Source organism: Fringilla coelebs (assembly GCF_963513975.1).
Source record: "Fringilla coelebs genome assembly, chromosome: 2".
NCBI lineage: Eukaryota > Metazoa > Chordata > Aves > Passeriformes > Fringillidae > Fringilla > Fringilla coelebs.
Window position 1 is genome coordinate 30,903,212 of NC_140029.1, and position 23,228 is coordinate 30,926,439.

General features: G+C 41.1%; 1 protein-coding gene across 2 annotated transcripts; it reads left to right on the forward strand.

The window, feature by feature from the left end:
* Positions 1 to 3,944: 3,944 nt before the first annotated feature.
* Positions 3,945 to 22,377, forward strand: CHST10 (carbohydrate sulfotransferase 10). 2 transcript variants are annotated; one of them, XM_084226990.1, is made up of 6 exons: positions 3,945 to 4,076; positions 8,857 to 8,991; positions 11,774 to 11,871; positions 14,536 to 14,770; positions 16,993 to 17,098; positions 18,956 to 22,377. In XM_084226990.1, exons 2-6 carry the CDS (start codon positions 8,892 to 8,894, stop codon positions 19,491 to 19,493), a joined length of 1,077 nt encoding a protein of 358 aa, XP_084083116.1. In that variant the 5' UTR covers positions 3,945 to 4,076; positions 8,857 to 8,891; the 3' UTR covers positions 19,494 to 22,377. The 2 variants fall into 2 exon arrangements, with proteins under 2 accessions (XP_084083116.1, XP_084083117.1); XM_084226991.1 differs by lacking the exon at positions 3,945 to 4,076 and adding an exon at positions 5,598 to 5,723.
* The last annotated feature ends 851 nt before the right edge of the window (positions 22,378 to 23,228 follow it).

Sequence of the window (23,228 nt, forward strand, 5' to 3'; positions counted from 1 at the left end):
AGAGGGCAGCAGTCACTTGGCAATACAGTAACTTGTCTTGAACTCTAAGTGATTCAGTCAATTGTCTTAATTTCACTACTTTGGAAAACACCCATAACTGGAACTTCAAATTCAATTGTTATTTCTGATTTTTATTTAAAGAATTGACTTGCTACATTGACATGATAATTTGCTGATTGGCTGCACTCATTTTATGACCCATAAAAATAATTTTGAATAATTAGGTTCAATTTTAATTGACATTGATTTGATAATTAAATGTAGTTCTTTGCTACTCTAGTCCAGTCCTAGCAGCACGTTTGATTCTTTGCTATTAATAAACTTCACACATCTGTTTTCATTTTTCAGACTACCAACTCAAACTAAACGTCTGAAAAATATAAATTAGATGGCTGAGCTAATGACCTACTTACCTCAGTCTAAACTATTTGTCCCCTTCTTAAAGGGCAACCAAATGGTGTAATTATATGCAAAGATTTAAGAATCCAAGGCACACATAATGAGGTAAAACTTGCTTTTAAGGCCAAATAAAAAGTTAACTTAATCTTCAAATGAACACATCTCATTTGCTGCTTTACAGATCTGTACCCCTACTACAGCCAGTATGATTTTGCTACTGATATTAGCCCCAAGTCCCCCCAGTCCCTCAACACACCTCAATCTTTCCTACGCAAGGAAACACATGCTACTTTAGATATATTATATTTATGCTGTATTAGTAAATCCTGCATCTGTATGAGGCTATACCTCCCTGAATTCATTGGCCTGCCTTTTTTGTTTTGTTTTTTTCTGTTTCCACAGCATCTCTTAATAATGTAGAGGCCACAAAGTATTCTATATGTTCTATCTTGTATAAACCCAAACCACATTTAAATAAGATCCCTTAAGTTGCAGAAAGAATCTGGTGATGAAGATCACACCCTTATAAATGTATTACATACCAAAGGTGCCATGTCTGACCTGTAAATCAAGGTACTTGTACACAAGACATCTCCTCTGGTGATCAGCCATGCCTCAGAAATGCAGTCATGAAGCAGATAGATGTTTTCACTAGTAATGCACTAGGAAAAGCATGCCTTCCTGCTCATTTAAATAAGATTTATTTAAATCCTCATGAGTATTTGATGCTGAGCAGGTGACTTGTCTTAAGGTCAGCTCTTATGGAAACAAAGCATGACTAAAAAGGGCTACCAAGACTAATCCTAGTAACTGGCATTGGATTAAATCCTGAAATAACAGCAAATAAGCATAGCATAAGTTTAACAATATGGGCAAGCCTAGGCTTCTGCTGAATAGGATGAACTTGGAAGGTCAAGGAAAATGAAAGTTCTGTCAGTGTGATTAGGCTGGATGTGTTCAAATGTAAACTGCAGGATGGATGATTACTTATCTTGTCCAAGACAGGGGCTCATTTAAAAATTTTGGTATGCTTAATTGCCATTTAGAATTAACTTATACTTAGGGCAGGCAAGACAGCCTGCCACTGACAGATAACAACTTCTTAAAATGCTTGAATGAGATACACCTGGTCTTCCCTGACTGGCCAAGCTGCAAACGTGGATCTTCTGTAAGACCCTTCCAGGAGAAATGTGGAACCTGGAATAAAGATACACAAGAGCTATTACGGCATACACTCCCTTTTTTAGTGGAATAAACATTGAACATGTTATTAAGAAGAATTTTTTAGGTTTAGGCCCATGTCATTACAGAAAAAATGGGTATGTCACTTCCATTGGCTTTGGCATCATCTATCTGAGAAAGGCACTCCAGAATATTCCAGAGAGAGCAGGGTGACTTTTCACCAGCTTAATTATCCTTCACATTGCTCTGGCTATGTAAAAATTCTCTAGTATTAAAAAGAACCCAGACTCACACATTGATTTTGCTGCCTATTTAAAGCACTAAACCCTACTATAGCTTAGCATTATTAGTAGCAAGAATCCTGTTGGCCTGAACTAGCAACTGTATAATCCAACAGTACAGTTGCCTATGCAACACATTCTTCAACTTCATCAGACACTTTCAGGCCTGATTACTGACAACAAAGAGTATTAACTGGACTTAATTTGGAAAATTGGTCTCTTTTGTGCTGGATTAATTATTATACATGTCAGTAACAACATACTTGAAAGGTTAAAATTCCTAGGTTGAGCCTGATAATCTGGCAGGAATTGGCTCCACAGCTGGAGACTGCTTGTTAATAAATCCGTGTGTAGCTGCAACTGTAGTCATCACTGAAACCTGGGGAAAGGAGCAGCTTTCTAGCCTGTGCAAGACTCAGACTGGTGACAGCCACAGATTTCCAATGTGCTTTGCTTAAAAAGTAACTGTCACAGTCATCATTTCTACTTCACAGGAAGAGAGGAAGGGATACACAAGGAGTCATGTCCCAAGGTGCTGATACAAACAAACACAGAGTCAGGCAGAGAAGTGGGTTTCCGATTACTGGCTTTTGGCCACTGGTTCCCAGTGAGATCTCTGCTTCTGCTGCTCCACTGGAGACTAGCAGCCATCAGCATAGCACTGGACACATGGCTGCTAACACATTTGCATTAGCCTGTTCTACTCCATACGTTGGCCATGGTATCTGTACCAATGACAGAATCCTTGGATTTCCTTGGTCAGGCTTCAGCAAAGTGCACCTCAGTAGTCAAGCCTGAAAATGCATGGATCAGATCATGGTCTAAGTCTTCCTCTAACAGGGAGGAGTGCACTGTCAGACTGCAATATGTCCTCAAGAGGACCTGTTTAAAATAGATATTAAAAAGAGACACATCACCAGCACCTGGTTTTGATGGGGTTTGTGGTTATCAGAGTCCTGTGGGTGGGCATTTTGCTTGTCCAGTGGGCAGAGCACTGAGTGCACTGCTGTGTGCACTCCACAGTGCCTATGGGGGAAAAGGAGCCTGGGCTGGGCTACGGCAGCATTCAGATAACACCTGCCATCACCCTACAGCTGTTCTTCACAGGGCTTTAGGGCAGCTTTCTTCTCCTGGAGCCTGTACCCAGCCTGTCTCAGCCATGTCAGGGTGAGGGGCTGGGGAATGCCCGGCTCTGCCGGCTGTTTTTAGATTAATTGTTTCATTCCTGCCTGACCAAGGATAACTTTCCTGCCTGATGGTGGGCTTCAGAAAATGGAACAGTAAGAGGTGTTTTGAGAAGCATGAGGGAGGAAGAATCACATGGAAAGGGACCCTATTGATCTCTTCAACTCCCTAACAGGAGGTTGTAGCCGGGCGATGTCCCAGGTAGCAAGTGACGGGACCAGAGGAAACAGCCTCAAGTTGCACCAAAGGAGATCTAGATCAGGTTTTTGGGAAAATTTCTTCATGGAAAGGTTGTCAAAATTGGCACAGACTGGCAAGGGCAACGGTGGAATCACCTTCCTGAAGCGTTCAAAAACCACATGGATGTGACCGCCGGGGACACGGTTTAGTGGTGCCCTTGGCAGCGCTGGGGAAACGGTTGGACTCAAAGATCCTAGAAATTTTTTCCAATATAAATGATTCTGTAATTTCCAGATGCATATATTTTTTTAAACACGAGCGTTAGTAACCTACGAAGATATTTTAACAGTTAAAACCCCGAACGTAACGACCCAAACACACGTATACCAAGGGTATACTCGTGAGTCCGGCTAGAGCGCCGCGCTCGAGGGGAAGGAGGGAAGAGGCGGGGAGGGGAGGGCAGAGCTGCCCAGCCCGCCCTCTATTCCTTCCTTCCTTCCTCCCTCCCTCCCTCCCTCCCTCCCGCCTTCGGGCGGCCGGGTGCGGCGCTGCGTCTTCTCGCAGCCGAACCGGGCCGTCCCCGCGGCGGCCTTCACCTTCCTCCCCTTCCCGGCGGCGGGGCTGGGGCCTGCCCGCGGCCCCGGGAGGAGATGGAGGCGGCGGCGGCAGGGCCGGGCGGCGGCGGCGGCAGGGGCTGAGCGGAGCCGGGGAGGCGCCGCCGCCGCCCGCAGCCGGGCGGGGGGGATGCGCCGGCAGCCGGGGCCGCCCGAGCGGGCCGGCCGTGCCGCCGAGTGAGGCGGGAGCCCGCCGCCGCGGGCCGGGGCTGCGGGCAGCGGCGCTGGAGGGCCGGTAAGCCGGGGAGGGGCCGGGCAGGGCCGCGGGGAGAGGCCTGGCGGCCGCCAGCCCAGGGCAGAGGCTCCTCCGGCGCCCCGGGTCGGGCGGGGATGCCAACGGGCGCTGCGGGCATGTGTTGTACGTCTCTGCCGGGTGAGGGGAAGCCCGCCCAGCTTCGTCCTCCTCCTCCAGAACAGGAAAAGTTTATGTCGGTTCATCTCAGGTCTCTGCGCCCGGAGCCGGGCTGGGACTGGGACCGGGCATTGCCTCGGCTCGTCCCCTGCCGGTCGGAGCACGGCCCTGTCCCCTGTTCTTGGCGGGGACCGCTCTGGTCTTACGGAATGAATGGAGCACCCCTGTAGCCTGAACGCTGCCGTTCCCAGCAGTGACGAGCGTGGGGTGCCCGCTGAAGCAGGAGCTGCTGCTGTCAGACAGGGCACGGTGTGCGGAGCGGGGGCAGGGTCCCGCTCGCTGCCCGGGGCCGCGGGACGGGCGCACGCCGGGCCTGCCCCGGGCCGAGGGGGCTCACGCCGCGGGTGCCGGCGCTGCTGCTGTCCTGGTCCGTGGTTCGCATCCCGCTGACAGGTGAACTGCGTGCGCAGGGAGCGCTCCGGGCCCCAGCGGGAGCTGGAGGAGCCGACACGCAGGCCTGTTAGTGCCCTCGGGAAGAGGCGAGCTCCAGGAAAGAGCCAGCCGGTTACGATGTATGTTAGAGCATTAAGTAGCACCATGCAACTTGCCAAAGGAGCGTCTGTGAAATATGTTAGTCTGATTTTTTTTTTAAAGTAGAACAAATTGGCCACATTTTCTTACCTGTAAAATAACACAAAGGAAGCATTGATGTAAATGAAATAGGTTGCCCCAGTTAGCTGTTGCTTGGCCTTCCTTACCAGTTCCATTTCCAGTGATGTTAGTCATCATGTGCTGATGGGCAAGCAGGTGGGAGTTTGAGCCTCCTGGCATGTCACTGCCATTGACGATGCGTGCAGGGGCTGTCCTGTCAAGGAGCCCCTGTGCAGGCAGTATAAGCTCCAGAGCCAGAGACTGTGCGCTGAGTTTAAATGCTGCTTACATCGTTCGCCCTTTGTCCCATCATTCACTTGAAGACAGCAGTCTTCTGCAAAGAATGAGGGTTTATTCAAACAGGTTACTTGTGGGCCTTGGATCAAGCCTGCAACGCTGTGTCTTGATCTTTAGTTCATGTTTGTGTTGTGTGTTGGTGATCCCATTTTTTCTCATGTAAAACCCTTCATCTGGCTAATCTGAGGGTTATGTGACAGTTTGCCTTTGTGGTAGCCCTAGGAGGGAAGGACAGAGGAATGGGTGGGGACAGGAGTCTTGAGATCTTGTGCTTCTAAAAATTGTAGAATTGCAATAAGAGGGAGAAACTAACCAGAGAGCTGTGTATTTCATTGTGAGACAATGGACTAAACTTTGAACATTTTTCTTGCTTTTGTCTACTTGTAAGGAAAAATTGTGTTTTAGACAACCAGAAATAGAAGACTGCTTTGGAAGCTGAAGGAGCCTTTGAAAGAGAAAAACCAGAAGCTATTACATGTATTTACTAGAAAATAAGTGCAGGAGAGGCAACAGAAATGCAGCAAAGTTACAGATAAAACAGGAAATGCAATTGCCGTATGTGAAAACAATACAAATACTAAGGTAGAGACAGAGAAACAACATAAACACGTTATTTTTTTTGTAAAGTACTGATCGTTGCATTTAAGTGAGCATAATGGTTGAGGTACTCCTGTTTGTAATTTTGAATAGTTCTCCTTCTTGAGAGCAGTGATGAGCTGCTGATGCAGATGTACTTCAGGATGCTGGAACTAACAGTGTAGTAACATCATAACTACATTATGACAGATCCTCTGACAAGACTCTTATATTCATGAGAGTGGTTGCAGATTTCAGGTGCACATTAAAAAAAGAAGAGCGTGCAAAACTGCTTAATGTTTTCCTCTCAGCTTCCACGTCTTGAAGGGTAAAAGTGGTGGCTCTTATGGATGGGGCTGCAGTTCTGACCCCTTCCTGCTCTCTAAGCCCTGTCCTTAAGATGGGAATTGTACTGCTTGTAGGTGACTGGCTGAAATGCTCTTCTGTCCCTGCAGCATGGGACCTGGCAGCAGGGTCCTCTCTCCACTAACTGCATTCGGGTCAGAGCACACAGTAACTGCATTTCCCATGTGATTTAACACAATTTCTTAGAAATCCAATACATAAATTACATAAGGGGATATAGATCAATAGTCCTTACTGAATGGTGTGCATCCATCACCATTATAGAAGTGGGCAGACTAGCAGGGATGCTATGAATGTTGGAGACTGTTTCTACCCTGCTTTATGTAGGACAAATTTACTGAGTTGGGCAGAGAGGTTTGGTCCAGGCTTTTCATTATACCTCTGAAAAGCCCATAGCTGATTTTTAGAGATTTTCCTCCTGCAGAGTGTTCTCTGCAAGCTTCTGTCAGTCTGCTGCATTCAGCGTTTTGGATGTTGAACAGTTCTCATGGTTTTAGCGGATTTACCTAAAAAGTAAAAAATGTCATTGCTACAGTTCTATGTCTTGATATCAGATCTGAATTTTTATCTTCTGTGAGAGCTGGAAATGAATGCAATGTCTGAGAGTAAAGGTAACAAATCTCAGTGCTTAAGTGGAAGACAGTGCATTTCATGGCAGACTGAAAAATGAGGACCTTTGAGACCTGGTGGTTTTCAGCATGAATCTTAAGGCAGGCTTGCACTAGTGCAGTGGTAGGATAGGAATAACTTTTGAACTACTTAGCTGAAAAGAGGCCATTCTGATGGAATTCCTATGATATTTGTATTTCCTGGTCAACAGTTTTTCAGATCATGAAGAATAAACATGTTTGGGATGTTTCATGATCAGTTGTCAGCCAGGGAATTGCAGCAAAAAACAGGAGATGACAAACATTGTCTTGATGGAGGTCACGGCACCTGTAGTTGTCCAAAACACAGTTGATTCCTAGGTGTGGTGTTTTTAGAAATACTTAAAAATGGACTCATGAAAGAAGAGAGGGGAGAGAAAGAAACTTTCAGAAGCCACGCTGAAAAATGCCACACTGAGAAGATAAAAGTAGGCTTTAACACTGCCATCCTAGCTTGTTTTTTTTTTTCCCTTTAACTGGAGATACTCAGTTCTTTTCATCCTCTTACCCACTTTGCATACATCATTTGGGTCCCAAGTCTGTTTTGAACTGCTTGACTGCCTGCACAGATTTTCAGCATATCCTGAAGATGGTTCACTGCTGTCAGCTATGGAGAGAATTCTTCCTGGAAACATTTGCATTGCTGGAAGGCAAAAGCTAGTTGGAAAAGCACTGGCACCTGTAGCAGTAGTAGTAGTGTTGCAGGTGGACATGCTGAAACAACATCAAAACCAGGCTTACTTCTGTTATTGAAGCTTTGTGGGAATGAAGAAAGTGGAATACTGGTATATGACTGAGAAACTTAACAAATGCTTCCTTAGAAGTGTTAACTAACATTTTTTTTTGTCTCATAGCTGGGAAAGAGGGCATTTTTTGTATTCCTTGGCAATTCACTTAAATGCCAGTATAGAAATTGTGACCACAAACTATGCAGACATGACTCTCATTGAAGTTGCATGTGGCTGCTTTAGGACTGAGTTTGATCCTATTGCTAGTTATAGGATTGTTGTGAGGATGCCATTGTATGAGATTTTTGTATTAGAGCCTCTTTGGTTAAACGCTTGGATGTTGTGTTGCATGTGTTCTCAAAAGGAAGCATTCACTCTTTTCAGCACCTGAGTTCAGCCCCTCTGGTGTCTTATCTCTCCAGCAACAGTAGAGACAATAGTGCTATATTTTTGTAGGTTTTGGATGTGGGTTATTTTTTAATTTGCATTGGAGCTTTCACAGATACCTGGTGTCCACCCCCGTGTGTATTGCCCATCAGAAGTTGAAAATTCAGCTAAAGATACAGCCTAAAATTTTCCATTTCTCGTAGTGGCTGGGAACTCCAATCTCTTTTATCATTGGTTTCCTTATATTTAATCTTACAATCATAGAAAAAAATTTATTAAGATAGCAGTTTCAAAAATCAGGATAGAACTGTGTGTATTCAGTCAGTTCCTGTGGTTTCTTTGCACATTAAAACTGCAGTCTCAATCGTTTGGGTAACCCTTCCTGCCCTCCTGAGGAAGTTCTGTCCTTGAGGCTTACCTGCAGGGATACATGTAGTAGGCAGTGCTGCAAGGAAACTGAAAAATATTTGGTCAGCTTAAGCTTAGTGTTCAAACTTGGTAGCTTCCAGCCTGTAGTTTCGGTAGGCTGGGCAGGGGAATAGTCCATGTTTTATGTCATAAGCTGACTTGGGTTAACCAAGTATAGTGTTAGTGTTACATCTACCAGTGAGAGCACAGCTTCCTTCAGTTTCCCTTCCTCTCCTACAATGGGCTGTCTTGCTAAGCTGAATCAAAAAATAAACTCTTCTTTAAAAAAATGGGGTTTTTGATCTGTCTCCCAAGCAGTCAGACACAGTGCTATTCCCAGCACAAGCAGGAGGGGGGAATATGAACAAGGGTGAAGGAGTGAAGCCTCCCTTTGATAGCTGCCAGTGGTTACATTGTCTCAGCCTTAGTGTTGCTTCAAAATACAGCTGAATGGGCAAAAAGTTAAATGTGGAATCTATTGCTATGTTTTATTGCACACATACATATTAAAGTTTTATTATTTTTGGTTAGTATTTTTGGAAAGTATTTTTTATAAACTGTAACAAAAATAATTAATGTGACAATCTTTTCTCTTTCAAATAGGAAGTGCCAACTTTATATGGCTCACATCTGACAACATGCACCACCAGTGGCTGCTGCTAGCTGCATGCTTTTGGGTGATATTCATGTTCATGGTTGCTAGCAAGTTTATCACATTGACTTTTAAAGACCCAGATGGTAAGTTTAGCTTTAATGTTTGATGTGAAATAGAAAATTGAATAGTGCTTCACAAAGATACTCTTTTCTATGAAAGTAGTTTTTGGCATGTTATCACTTCTTCAGCAGGACTGAGAGCAGAACAACTAATGTCTGGAAGTGACAGTGCTGATAGTCAGCTCCTTTTCTTGCTAGAAGTCTGCAAATCTAACATCACAGGGGATTGTTTTTGTGGTTAAGAACAGAAGGGATTGTGTTTGTGTACTGTCTTGGCAGGTCTGCTTTTCCAATTGCATTTAGCATCAGTATTGTGATCTACTAGGGGTAGAAGTTATGTGCAAAAACAACAGAGCACTATTACCTGTTTAAAGTCAGAAGAGACTCAGAGGGTACTGAGAGTTCATTTCACTTGATACTAGCTTCTGTCTTGTTGTCACTGCTTGTCTTGCAGCTGAGGCATTATGTAAAACTTGTGGAAAGTTTTATTTCATTTGCAATGCACTTTGCCTAGCCACCTCTGGCCTGCTTCTTGCATTCAGTTTTATCCCCTGCTATTTGACTTGTAAACAGCTTATAGGCTTTTGCTCAGCTTAAGAAGCCAAGATGTTATTAAGATGATGAGGAATTTAAGCCATTTGATGACACCACACAGCATGTTACTTTTGTGTCTGCTGGGGAGCTGCTCTTACAAAGCCACCCTACTGAGAGTTTTGGGTGAAGGTGATGATATGACTTTTGAGTCTTAGGAGATCTGTTTCTGCATCTTCCTAAGGCATGCAAAAAATATGTAACTTCTGAAGCATTGACACTTGTGCTGTGTTTTTCAGTAACTTAATAATGGATAAATACATTAGGTGTACCTTTATAAATAATATGCATCTATGTGAAGATTTATTCAGCAAGTCTTACAAAGGAGAAATGTAGACTAACTTAGCTTTCCTTGGACCCAGCTGTTCTGTCCTGGTATATCTGCAAATCAGCTAGTCTTATGTTAGTAATTATATCTTCCAGTATTTCACTCTATGCCAACTCTTGTTTCCCAGCTCAGGTATTCTTTGGGTGTTTATTTACATCAGAATTTGTCAGGAAAATTAAAATGTAGTTTAAAAAAATTGCTAGAGCATAGCCTCTGCGTTTATTTGCTTTTTATTATCTTGGCTTGCCAAGTTTTTTTTCTTTTTTTTTTTCCTATGCTGAATCTTCCACTCCTTTTGAATAGTTCTCTGAGCAGATGATACATAAATTCTTAAGCTTGTCCTGCAAAGGCATGACTATAGTTAAGTGTATATATGTGTTGGAGTGTTTGTAATAAAACTGATTAAGGGAAATACTTTGACTATACCAACAGAATTTTGGAGGAAGTCCAAACAGGATGGCAAATCCTGGAGAAGCTCTTCTAGACTTAATAAAATATAACTTGTCAGAAATTTTTGTTATTTGGATGTGTCTTCCTAGCAGATGGAATAAAACCAGCAGATGCTCAGTGAATCAATGTTCTTTTGTTTAAGCCTTTTACTGATGTCTTGGGTGCATGAGCAATAGGAACTTCTTAAGGAGCAAGTTTCTTTCCATCATTCCTAGTAGCATCTACAGGCATGCTTTTATGCAATCATAGTGAAAAAATACTTTAGCTGCTCTTTCACTGAATCAGATTTCTTGTATTTTACAGAAGAACACCATGAAGCAAGTCTGTGCACAGCAACAATTACAATTTCTGAATGCTTGAATGCTTCCATTGCTTTCAGTTTTAACTTGCTTTTCCATGCATGCCCTTTGTTAAAATCCAGTGTAGGCAGAGGAGAGTACTCCCTGAAGAAAAGGACATAGGCAGTGCACGCATTTTCTCAACCATGAAACAGTAAGCCCCTGTGGATGCAGATGAGGAAACATTATTCATAGAAGAATCTATATTAAGGAAAAAGTAATCCAGTATGGATGGAAATAAATTTTCAGGGAGAAAACATGTTCTTTTTGCTTTGTAGTTAGGGGAAGCTATTTCAAATTAATTTTTTATTTTTCTGCACTGTGTAGACTAAAGCTAAAACCCTGTGTTATTTTTTGGGGTTTTTTACCATACTAAATGCAAAAGATGAAAAGGGTTCTTCCTTACATGCTTTAATTTGGTCTCAAACTATTAGCTGTCCAAAATCACTAAAAAAGAAAAAGAGTATCAGCTGAGTTTGTTGTGAGAATCTCTAAGGAAGGCCATCAGTCCAGTAATAAAGGAAGAGGGGATCTTTATTTATTGTTGATTATAGGTGCTTACTTAGAGTACCACAGAAATAAAAGGGTGTCCATAATGACACTTTTCTTCTTGTAAATTTAATAGTCTACAAAAGAAGAAACATTTTTACTAGTATAAGGGGAGAGAGGAACCTGATATATTTAAGTTTTTTATTTGGATGTGCTTTGGCAAGTTCATTGAAAAATAATCTCCTATGCACAGGTCCATGTAGTTATACCAAATTGTCTATCAGTTGAGGTATTTGGATTCAAGATTCTGATGTCTCTGCACACTTTTTAGAAAAAAGCAAATAAAACAACCAAAAAACCTAAGTAAAATATAATGGGTATGTTCATTTGATAAAACTGAAATGAAGTTGCATCCAAAATTCCCAGAGTACATCATTTAAAATATTCATAGTCTGTGTCTGTCTTGCCTAGTACCTTTCCATGTAGAAACAAATCCTAGTGTTTTGTAAGGTTAATACAGAAAGTAAAGTTCATGTGTTTTAGTTGTAAAGCAGAAATAGTTGCTTTCCCCTCACCTTCTGTAATGCTGTTATCTCTCTCCCTTCTTTAGGCTATGGTGCCAAGCAAGAGCCATTGATTCTGACAGCTGTGACAAAAGTGGAGGAGGTACATGTGCCAGAGGAAAAACATTGGCCTGAAGAATTCCAGGTGCATACTGTTGAGATAAAGGTTATGTGTATTAAAGAGTAGAAGAAAAGAAGAGATTAAGGAAGGGCTTCCTGTTGTTAAGATGAATTGCCAGACAGGAATTATTTATTCAGACTGCTCTATTTAGGTAGAGCCGACAGAATTCATTTTAACTTCACAAAGCTGGTTTGTTACGGTAATCTGCTGTCTTGTTTCATCTGAATGATTCAACTTAATGTGTTTCCATTTCTCAGAGAAAATTGTTACAGTACTCCTTTATCAAGTCAGGACAGTCGTTTTTGTTAGCCTTTTTAATATAATGGCCCAGTTTTGGATTACTTGTGTTCTGTCTTGCCATAGCGATCAGGTTTGTGCTTGTTGAGGGCAAGCCTGTGTCTGCTCTATTCTCTTAGATTTCTGCCCATTCTCTCTGTTTCTTTTTATCACTGTCAATTTCTTCTTCGTATTTTGTGCTCTTTGTGTTACACATTTCAGCATTTTTCCAAAGTAGAACATGAACACAATAGTAGTCAATACCAGTTGATCTTTTAGATGCACAGTTCTGGGCTTTCAGCAAATTGACAATGAAACTCTGAAAATCCTTTATACAAATGTAAATTTGAGACCAGTTGCAGAGTGCGATAAATCAATTTTTTTTTCTTTTTTGTGCATTAGTACTTAAGTCATCTAGTGTTTAAAGTATTTTTGTGATGTAGCATGGAAGGTAGGTTAGCTGTATAAGCATAACTCTTTTTGATTTCCTTTTTCGAAAGCACAAAATTTAAGTTCCCTACAAAACACTTGGGAAAAACATTTTGTTCAGTGGAAGGTAGATCTATATAGAGAGTTTTATTAGCTTTCTTTACTAGTATGGAAGAGGATAATAAGGTTTCTGGATCTAAAACAATTCCCTCTTGACTCCCTGACAGCATGAAATATAGAGTAACAGCATTAATTTTGGTTACATGCAGAAAGAATTGTTTGGACAGATAAAATAATCTGACAGACTGTTCAGATTACATTCTGAGCAGGGGGTATTGGAGAAGAGTAACAAACAGAAAAAGCAGAATAATTTTTTTTTCCTTAAGAAAGGTTGGAACAAAAAGTAAAATAGTTCCTTTTTCATCTACCTAAAATCATAGAATCACAGAATGGTTTGAGTTGGAAGGGATTGTTGAAGATCATCTAGTTCCAAGCCCTCTGGCATGGACAGGGACAACTTTCATTAGCCCAGGTTGCTCAAAGCCCCATCCAACCTGGCCTTGAACATTTCTGGGGTGGGCCATCCACAGATTCTCTAGGTAACATGTTCTAGTGCCTGACCACTCTCATAGGAAAAAATTCCTTCCTAATGTCTAAATCTATTTTTTTCAGTTGAAAACCATTACCCCTATCTTGTCACTGCAGGCCCTGGTAAAAAGTTTGTATTTCTCACAAACCCCTTGTGAGCATTGAAAGGCTGCAGTGAGGTTTTCCTGGAGCCTTTTCTTCTCCAGGCTGAACAGCCACAGCTGTCTCAGCCTGTCTTCATAGGAGAGGTGCTCCATCTTGGACCATCTTCATGGCTTCCTCTGGACCTTTCCTTAACAGGTCCATGTCTTTCCTGTGCTGGGGCCCCAGGGCTGCATGCAGCACTCCAGGTGGCAGTAGAGCAGAGTACAGGGAGAGAATCACCTCCTTTGACCTGCTGGCCACTGTGCTTTTTTTATGCAGTCCAGGGTACAGTTGGCTTTCTGGGCTGCAAGTACGCACTGCCAGCACATACCCAATTCGCTCATCAGTATCCCCAAGTCCTTGGCAGGGTTGGTCTCAATCAGTTCATCCCCTAGTCTGTATTGGTATTGGGGATTGCCATTCAGTTAGTGGAAAGGTGAAAATTTGTCAGTAGAAATTTAAACTTTCCTATCGCCCCTTAACTAGAGAAGCTCCTTCTTCCTCTCACTCCCCTAGTTGTGAGGCAAAAGGTGGTTGTGGTTCCTTTCTTAGTCTCAGAAAAATGAGACAGCTCATCCATTTTTGAGGAGAGGTATGCTGATATTTCTTTTATTTGTCACACTGATGCTCATTGATCATATTTTTATTTACCTAATTTTATTTCAACTTGGATAACTGGAAACACTGGATGCCTACAGGTGTTAGAAAACAACACAACAATACAGAACTTTTATACTAATTTTTTTCCCAGCCAGATGGGTCACAAAATATTATGAGTTGGAAAGGACCCACAAGGATCATAGAGTCCAACTCTTAGCCTGCACAGGACGTCCCCAGAATCACACCATGTGTCAGCCCCATCTTCTCAGGGCTTAAAGCATAATTTATGTTGGAATTCCTGTCCTCCTGTCTCAGAAGCTTTTATTATAGGTTGTTAAAATTCTGTGAGAGTTCCAGTATTTGATCAAGGCATGTTTTATCCACACACATAAGTCTGTGCAGCAGACTTAAGTTCTTGTATGGAAAAGCTCTTAGTACTGTATATACTACTATGCAGTGTCTTAAGAGCTGAACCAAAGTACAGCAGCAGTACAGGAAGCAAACTCTTGGCTATTTTAGTTAATACATGGCAATGTTTTAATCTGGGAGTCATTAGGGTGCATAGTTTGGGGATTTTTATACTTCATAATTTGATCTGAGAACTAAAGTCTTTAACTTTTGTTTTTTCTTTCTTCTCTGCATTCCGTAAAGCCAACTGGAAAAGCTTTTTCAGGAAATCTGATCCGCCAACCCCTGGTTCATATGGAAAGACTTGAGCTTCTCAGGAATGTCTGCAGAGACACTGCATTGAGAGATCTCTCTCATACTGCAGTTTCCAAATTCGTCTTGGACCGAATATTTGTGTGTGACAAGCACAAGATCCTGTTTTGTCAGACACCAAAAGTGGGCAACACTCAGTGGAAAAAAGTCTTGATTGTTTTAAATGGTATCTACTTTTCTGTGGGTGTGTGGGTTTCTTTGAGGAGGAGGAGGAAATAGAATTGTTCTAATTGGGGCAACTGAAATGGATTCTTTTTGCATTTCTGTACACTGATACTTAGTTTCAGCTTTTCATTTATCACAGTTGTTTCTAGTCCTTTCAAAATATCCCCTTAAAATTAGATCTGCTCTTTCTGTAAAAATAAGTATTGCGATTACTTGGCTCCAGAATTATTTGAATCGTAGAGTACCCATATGTGTGTAGTAGCTAGGTTTCTTATCTTTGAATGGGTGCACTAAATTATAGAATTTGAAAGTGTGTGACAAGGTATTATAATTGCTAAGTAACAATAATATGAAATTTCTGGCTAAAGGCCAGTGACTTTTAACTAGAGATTTTAGCCATGAAGAAAACCAGTTAAATCTTGGCAGCTCCTCTTGGTCTGTCTTGCTGAAATCTTGTGTGTGTTCTATCAGTGAACCATCTTATGAGTTACAAAGATTCTGAGGTGCTCAACGCAATAGTTTGGTCACCAAAGGTATGTTATAAAAGATGGTGAAAGAAGGAATAAAGGGATGAATGGGTTTGAAAAATTAGTAAATGAGCTGTGTCCCTCAGCAAAGCTTTTCTAGCAAGCAGTACTAACATAAAAAACTTCAGTGTTAATTTCATCCTTGATCTATGGATGTGAGCTAAAAATCTAGCAGATATTCCCATACTTCTGTGTGTGCATGTCTCTTAATACCTATGAAAGCAACACTCAAGAGTACTAAATATGGAACTATATGAGGGCAATGGAAGTACCTGCTCTTAGCAGCATTTGAGAGACAACATGCAAAGAATGCCTCAGGATGGTCAGGCATGTATTGGCTATGCTGAGTGGAGGATATCTCATGTCTTAACAGTAGGGAACTTTTCACCTTGAGTTTCCCAGTTCTGTCATGTTGGATAATGAGAGAAAATTGCTTCCACATGAACACTGGTCTCTTTTGCCTTAAGCTGCCAGTGCACTGATATCTGCTGATGAAGGCTACTGCTGTGGTTGACCTGACTTTCTCCTGTTTGGGTAGTCTCAGAAGGCAGGGCTGATACTTGTGGGGGAATAATTTATGTCCAAATACCTAAGTGGTATTTGGAGGTTCAGGAAGGGGAAATGCATCTGTGGCACTGTGAGGGAGCTAACTCTACTACTGCTTGTACTGACTATGTTCTCTGCATGAATGCAAGGAATTGGTTTCTGTGAGGCTGTCTCATCTGACATCTCTTGTCCACATGTGATTCACCTATGGTACCAAAAAATACAATGGAAAACCTGAAACATATAAAATACAACTCCAGTCCCCACCCCTCACCCTGCCCCCTCCAGGAAAAAAAAAAAATTGGAAAACTGAGCAGCTGAGTGGTGTTTATTATTCACTTCAGTTCTGGAAATGAGAAGGCTGTAGCGGCTTTCACTTAACAGGCTTTGTTGTAGCACCCTGTGCTTGTTGCAGGTTGATATTCTGAAACGATGCTGTTGAGTGAAGGCTTTTGCCTAAAGCCCAGGGGGCCACATGAGATGTTTCTCAAGGTCATAAAACCTTCCAGGATCAGGATGCTAAAATGAACACAGCAGAGTTAAGTGACGTTATTTTTCTTGTCAGCTCATGTGCTTTCAGAAATGAGTATCTGGAGGCTTATGTTGTTAATTTTAGTGCCTTTTAATCTGTGGAGAATTCTCTGATTGGAATTTTTGTTTCAGCACAGCATACTTGTTAAAAAAACTTTATGGATCCTGAAAGAAAAGTACTTTTGCATTGAAGCAGTTCCAAAAGCAGCTCATAGCATTTATTTTTGTTGGTGGTTGAAGCTCAGCCAAAAAACTAGTTCCTTCTTCTGAGTTAATCCTGAAAGTCTTCCTCCATTTGTATGTGCAGGCAGAGGGAAAGAGAATGGGGACACTGACATGTGAGGAGTTACAGGCTTAGACATAATTGCTGATGAAATTTGTATAATATACTTTTCTGAGAATTTTGGGGCCATTTGGTCTTGGACCTTGATGAAGAATTTTAACTGTTTTCAGCTTTGCAGTCAGAATCTCTCATAATTTAACAGTTTTAAACATAGTAACTTTAATAAAGAAAAGAGAAAGACATAAAACTGTCAGCCAAAGGCGTACATGCTTGCTTATACTCACTGTTTTTTTCCCCTTGAATGCATCACTTGCTCTCTCATTTTGATTTGTCCAGGAGCATTTTCTTCTATAGAAGAGATCCCAGAAAACATTGTGCATGATCATGAGAAGAATGGCCTTCCACGCTTGTCCTCTTTCAGTGACTCTGAAATTAAAAAACGGTAAGTGGCCCTGCCAGTGAGTGTGGGAGGGGTTTGAGGTCAGTGGTGTTATGAGCAATCAAGGGTACAGCTGAAGTCTGTGTCTGAAACTCAGGGCAGCAAGGTTTCTACTCCACCACATGTATTATGGCACTACTCTGTTATCCTCACAGATATTGCTGTAGCTGCCTTCCTACTGGCTTTGAAGGAGAGCACCAGTATAATCTGTGATATAGTTAGGTGAGCCAACCAACTCCCTGGGATGTAAGGTTTCTGTAATTCAATGTGTTCCTAGTTGTTAGATTGCTGACCTTCAGAACAGAAGGTTTAATTGGACAGCCCATCCCGATGTCTGGTATGGTAAACCTTACTGCCTACAGGTAAGACTGTCTTTGCAGCAGACTGACTTACTAGCATTGAGCTGGTTAGATTTAAATTGTTAGTGCTTCTTAGCCCCAGAATATTTTCCCTTCAGCTGAACCACTTTGTTTTCCTGTTTAAGTGCTTCTGGTTATTTTCAGAGCCAAAAAATACTCTGCAATAGAACTTCTACATTACTTTGGCTAGATTTTTAACTGTGCCTGCTCTCATCTCTACTAGAGCCTATGCCATATATAATCCCTGTAAGGGGTGGCAGCATGGAGAGAATAGGATATAGGATGACAGTGGACACTTGTAAGCCTGTTCTTGCATGGGTTTATGTGCATTGCACCATTCTGAAAACTCAGCCCTTTATACATGTGTCACATGTTAGTAGAGCTCAGCCCAAGGGTTTTTGTTGCATGCAGTGGCACGAGGTTATTTATCACAGCTGTGCCTGGTTCATTGTGTTCATATTGTGCAAAGGAAAATATGGTCACTGCATTCTTGAGAACATGGATCTGTTTCCCTCCCTGTGAGCAGCCCTGCAGAAAGGAAGTGTTCACCTGGGGGTAAGCCCTAGTTAGGATATATGAAGTTGAATCCTTTACTGCTTGGGTTGCTGTGTTCTGCTCAGCAGGGAAGCCATGCTGGAGATGTGTAACATGGGTTTAGTTTGGATCTGAAATTACCAGAGTTTTAGTAGTGGAAAGCAGGATGTTGTGGATCTCTTGACTCAGTTTGCTGGCCTCTATCTAGCCCTGCCTGGCTAGAAGTAAGTCTGGAGTATCTGAGGTATGATGCAAGTGGTGTACAGGCTGAGGAGTCTGTCTATGTCCAGTCCATCCATCCTTATTTCAGTGAGGACTGGGTTCTCAATCTCTTTTCTTAGCTATTTATTGAAATAAACTTTGTTTTCAATTTATTCCTCCTACATATAATCTGACTACAGAATATTACATATTACATTATCACAGTAGTACATTAAATTCTGTTGAAAACTGTGGTCTCATGTTTCAGTGGTGCTCTCAGCCATTATTGAAAGCATGATGAAACAGCAAAATAAAATACTATTCTTAACGTCTTTGTACTAAAGCAACAGTTTATCTAGCTGCCTGCCAGTGAAAAATGCAGCCTTCTATAAACATTTAGCTGCACCAATGCACTTTTCTCCATGTCCTTATGTATTTTGGTTTTTTGAGCTTGATCACATGACATTACAAATATCTTTAACTTGGAGGTCTCGGTGTCTTTTGTCTCCTGTTTATTATGGATTGAGATAAGCTAAACTCCTCCAGTTTGAATAAAATGTGAAAACTAGGATTAACCATTTCTTCTTTGTCATGTGTGTAAAAACTGCTAGTAAGAAGAAATTGTATTTAGCCCTATTGACTATAATATTGATACAAGCGCTTAAAGATTCATGTTGCTGTGTTCGTGGTCAGAGTTCATGTACATTTTGTAAGTATATGCTAAACACTTTTCTTAATTATTTAATTTTTTTCTTCCTCTGTTTAGACTGAATTTATACTTCAAGTTTTTTATTGTTAGAGATCCATTTGAAAGACTTATTTCTGCGTTTAAGGACAAGTTTGTGCACAATCCTCGGTTTGAACCTTGGTACCGGCATGAAATTGCTCCCGGCATCATTCGTAAGTACAGGAAGAACCGCACAGAGACCAAAGGGCTGCAGTTTGAGGATTTTGTGCGCTACCTGGGGGACCCTAATCACCGATGGCTGGATGTTCAGTTTGGTGACCACATCATTCACTGGGTGACATATGTGGAACTTTGTGCTCCCTGTGAAATCACATACAGTGTGATCGGACACCACGAAACCCTGGAGGACGATGCTCCGTATATCTTGAAAGCAGCTGGCATAGACCACTTGGTATCATACCCCACAATCCCACCAGGCATAACAGTGTACAACAGAACAAAAGTAGAGCGGTATTTTTCAGGAATTAGCAAGAGAGACATAAGACGCCTCTATGCACGATTTGAAGGCGATTTTAAACTCTTCGGTTATCGTGAGCCTGATTTCTTGCTTAACTGACACCTGGGATAAGATCTGAAAAAGTGTCTCATGGATTAATCTAATCCTGTGTGAATAACAGCTGCAACACTGGCAGAGCTGAGAATGACCATTTGTTTTCTAGTTTTTTGATGTTGCTCCACTTTTCAGTGAAATATTTGTCATATGAACAACTAGGGGCTTATAGTTGTTGTTTCCTGACCATTTTCAGTACGTTATTGTAATCTGTTAGGAATTATGTCTCTGTTATCTAAAATACAGAATTTGACTTCTCCCCTCTTCCCTCCAGGAAAAAAGAGGGAGAACAAATGGGCTATGATCTTCCTCTCCTCCCAGACAGAATGCCAGTTTTGAAATGTTAAGTATTTGTAAAGGTGACAATTGCACTGTAGGTTAACCCTGACATGTGGGTAAACATAATGATTGCTGCTCATGAGAAAGTCATGTAGTCTCCCATGAGCTTTGTAAATGAGAGGCCAGTACAAGACAAGAAATTAATTAAATGCTTGACAAATATAACCATCTAGGTTCTGTCATGTGGCTGCTACAATACCGCTGATCTAATCCCATTTTTGTTTGTCAAAAAATGAACCCAATTAGACAGAAGCTTTTAGGGATGTACAAAAATGAACTGGTTCTACATCCCAATTGTCTCTGTATTTTTGTCAAGTGTTTACTGTATTTACTACTGGTGTATTGAGCCTCATAATTCTACTTTTGATTTTCAAGAGATTATTTAACTCCTGGCTATGTAAGTTATGTGAGAACACCAGCTGCAAGTGGAGCATAGAAGAAATATGAAACTGCTAAGGAAACTGTTAAGGAAAATTAATTTAAATTATCAGTTGTATTTGTGGGAGCACATATAATAATCACAAGATGCTCTCACACAGTTTAACTTGTCTTTTCTTCTAACAGTTAAGATTAATAAAGAAGTTACAAAAGCAAGATGTCATATTAAAGAGCTGCTTACTTGGATTAAAGATCCACCTTTTTCTTATATCCAGCCTTGCTCAGTTCAGTACCTCAGAGAACAGAAAGTTTATCCCCCTCTGAAAATTCATCTCCCTACTACTAAAGGAGAGAAGGAGACAAGATGAATCCCTGATTTTTCCAGTGATTCACTGCCACGGTGTCCCAAGTCAAAACTTACTAACATTTATGTTACTGATATGGTAAATTAGCTATTTGCCAAAAGTTTAAATGTCGCCTAAATTTGTGTACCCATTTTATGCATTAAAAAAGAACTGAATTGAGTGGATGCAGCCATCATATTTGCTTGTGCTTGTATTTTGTCTTATAAAGAGCAGTCTCTTGTCTGAGTTCACCAGCAATAAAAATCAGTGTGCTGCCAGAAGAGAGAGAGACCAAATATCTGAAATACAGGAATTGTTCTGTTGCAGTGACCGTATTTTTTAAATCATAGTCCCAAAAGATTTATTTTCAGATCAGCATAATGTTGCTGGCTAGAAATGCTAATGATGGCCATTGCTATGGAATCTGCTTTTAAATCCAGCCACTTTATGTTTTTGATAGCTTTCTGTATTAACACAAGGAAGCATCTTGCACTTGTGTGACAGGAATGCTGTGCCAAGCTGACATGTGCTGCTACCCACAAACAGGAAGCCCTCTTGTAGGTGGAAATGATTTCAGAAAGATCTCAGCAGATGAACTGAAATAAAAGAGAATCATTAACTGGGCATTGTTAGCAAGAGAATAATCCAGGGTGGCAAAGTTGGAAGGTAGGATATTTTTTCAGGTTGGTTTGTTTTGGTTTTTTTAACAATTACAGTGCCCTAACTTGTTAGTTCTTAACCAATGATGAAAAGATGTTAACAGCTCCAGGTTTTTCTGTAGTTTTCTTAATATGGAAACTTAGCAAAATGCATTTTGATAAATGCATTTTGGAGCTAATAACCTGATTGATTATCTTGCTGCCAATTTGAAATGTAACAGTGAATAATGTATAGTAAATTCAGGCCTTAAAGTTTAATAAAGTAGAAATGTTTTCCTCTGAAAGTATAAGCTACTGATCACACAGAAGGCCAATGTATGTTTTTCTTTTTCTGGGTAAATTACTTAATGTATTGCTTGCTTAAAAATTGCCAGATGAAAAGTGCTACATAAATATTAAGTAATAATATTTTTTTCTAATAGCTTTCTCTGCATTGAGTTCTGAGCTTTGAACAGAGCTATGGACTGACCTAGGCAGAGGTGTATAATTCTCTCCCATCTCTGTGTTCCCATGCTTTTCAGGCTGCATGGAATGCATGTTATCATTTCTTCAATTCAAATGTGAAGTTTCTCCATTCAGTTACGTGTTCCTGAACTATATTTTCTTTCTAGAAGCGTGGGTTTGTTTTATTTCCGTACATGGCTGAAGTAACAACAGTGCAATTTTGGTACCTCTCTTGAGGAAGCTTGTATACTGTGATGGTCCTTGGCAAGGTGTAGCAGAGCTCTCCTTAAACTCTTGTGGTGCAGGCAGGACAGTCAGAGTGTGCTCTGTTAGGGAGGAGGCTCTTGCCATGCCAGTTATGATAAATTAAATGCTTGTGGTTTGTTTCAGCTTGATTGTACTCTGTACAAGGCTTTTACAAATGTAGTCTCAGTGGCACGCACAAACATCATTTGGCTGTTCAGATGTTATTTGCATACCACTTTCAAACTGCAGATGATACTTATGTTTTATTTTTGGAACTGCTGGCCCAGATTATTCTTTCTCCTTTCTTATTATTGTTACAGCTTCAGAAAACAAATTCACATCCTTACTTTGTGCATCTCTGTCTTTTTGTTGTCTCTCCTCAGCAGTTTTTGAATCCTTAGGCCTATTTTAACCACATTTTGCAAAGGAAACTCGAGGGGTAGTGAGTTGAAGTAATTTTCTTGAAAATAGGAGGAAAAACACTCCTTGTACATCAGAGAGTCCATACTCTGTTGACTTTAGCAAAAGTGCAGACAGAAAACCGTTTTACTGTGTCTGCTCATATGGAGCTCCTGGTTTCTAATGGACTCCCTTCCCTAGTGCTCCCTACAGCCTCTTATCTCAGCTAAGAAAAAAATTAAATTCAATTGTATTGCATGGGTTCCTTCAGTTCCTAATAAAATTGAGCTGACTGGGTTTTTTGAGATCTTGGAGTAAGAGGGTTTGTCTTGTGAAAATGGATTCAGAATTCACTTGCTTATGAAACAACTTTATAGGGTAATGCCTATCGCCTTTCTTTTTAACTTCAGCACACAGCGCATTGTCACTGCTGTGCTTTCTGATTGCGTGCCATGAAGATGTTTTTCTGTAGTTAAAAATACATGTGCTTTTTTTTTTTATTTTGGGAACTGTTCTGTCAAAGAAAATGTCTCGAAAATATGTATTCTTCCCAAAAAAAGCATGTTGTTTTCTGATTCATGCGCAAATGCTGCCCTGTTTGTACTGGGGGTAAAGCTCCCTGCTGCTCCATTGTGTCTCCATCCTCAGATTAAGGAAGCCATCAGACAGCTCTGGCTTTGGAGCAGCATCACTTTTTCCTTGAGGTGTTAATAACTTTGTTGGCTGAGAAAGCAGCCTTTGATCTTATCTGTGCTCCAGAAAGTTTTCTGAGAAAAAGAGTGATTATATAGGGATTGCTTAGGCTTATTTTCTCAGATGAAAAAGGATGTCTTGTCAGTGTATCTGCCTGTATCTGATATCTCTTAATTGACAGAGAGAGTGGGAATGATCTTTCAGCCTAATGGCCTTGTAGTGATTTATGCTAAGCCCCC

What these genes read in the sequence shown, in the direction of transcription:
- CHST10 (XM_084226990.1), top strand. Translation starts at nt 8,892, where the DNA reads ATGCACCACCAGTGGCTGCTGCTAGCTGCATGCTTTTGGGTGATATTC. An exon ending in GACTTTTAAAGACCCAGATG is followed by an intron (nt 8,992 to 11,773) that starts GTAAGTTTAGCT and finishes TCCCTTCTTTAG; the next exon opens with GCTATGGTGCCAAGCAAGAG. An exon ending in ATTGGCCTGAAGAATTCCAG is followed by an intron (nt 11,872 to 14,535) that starts GTGCATACTGTT and finishes CATTCCGTAAAG; the next exon opens with CCAACTGGAAAAGCTTTTTC.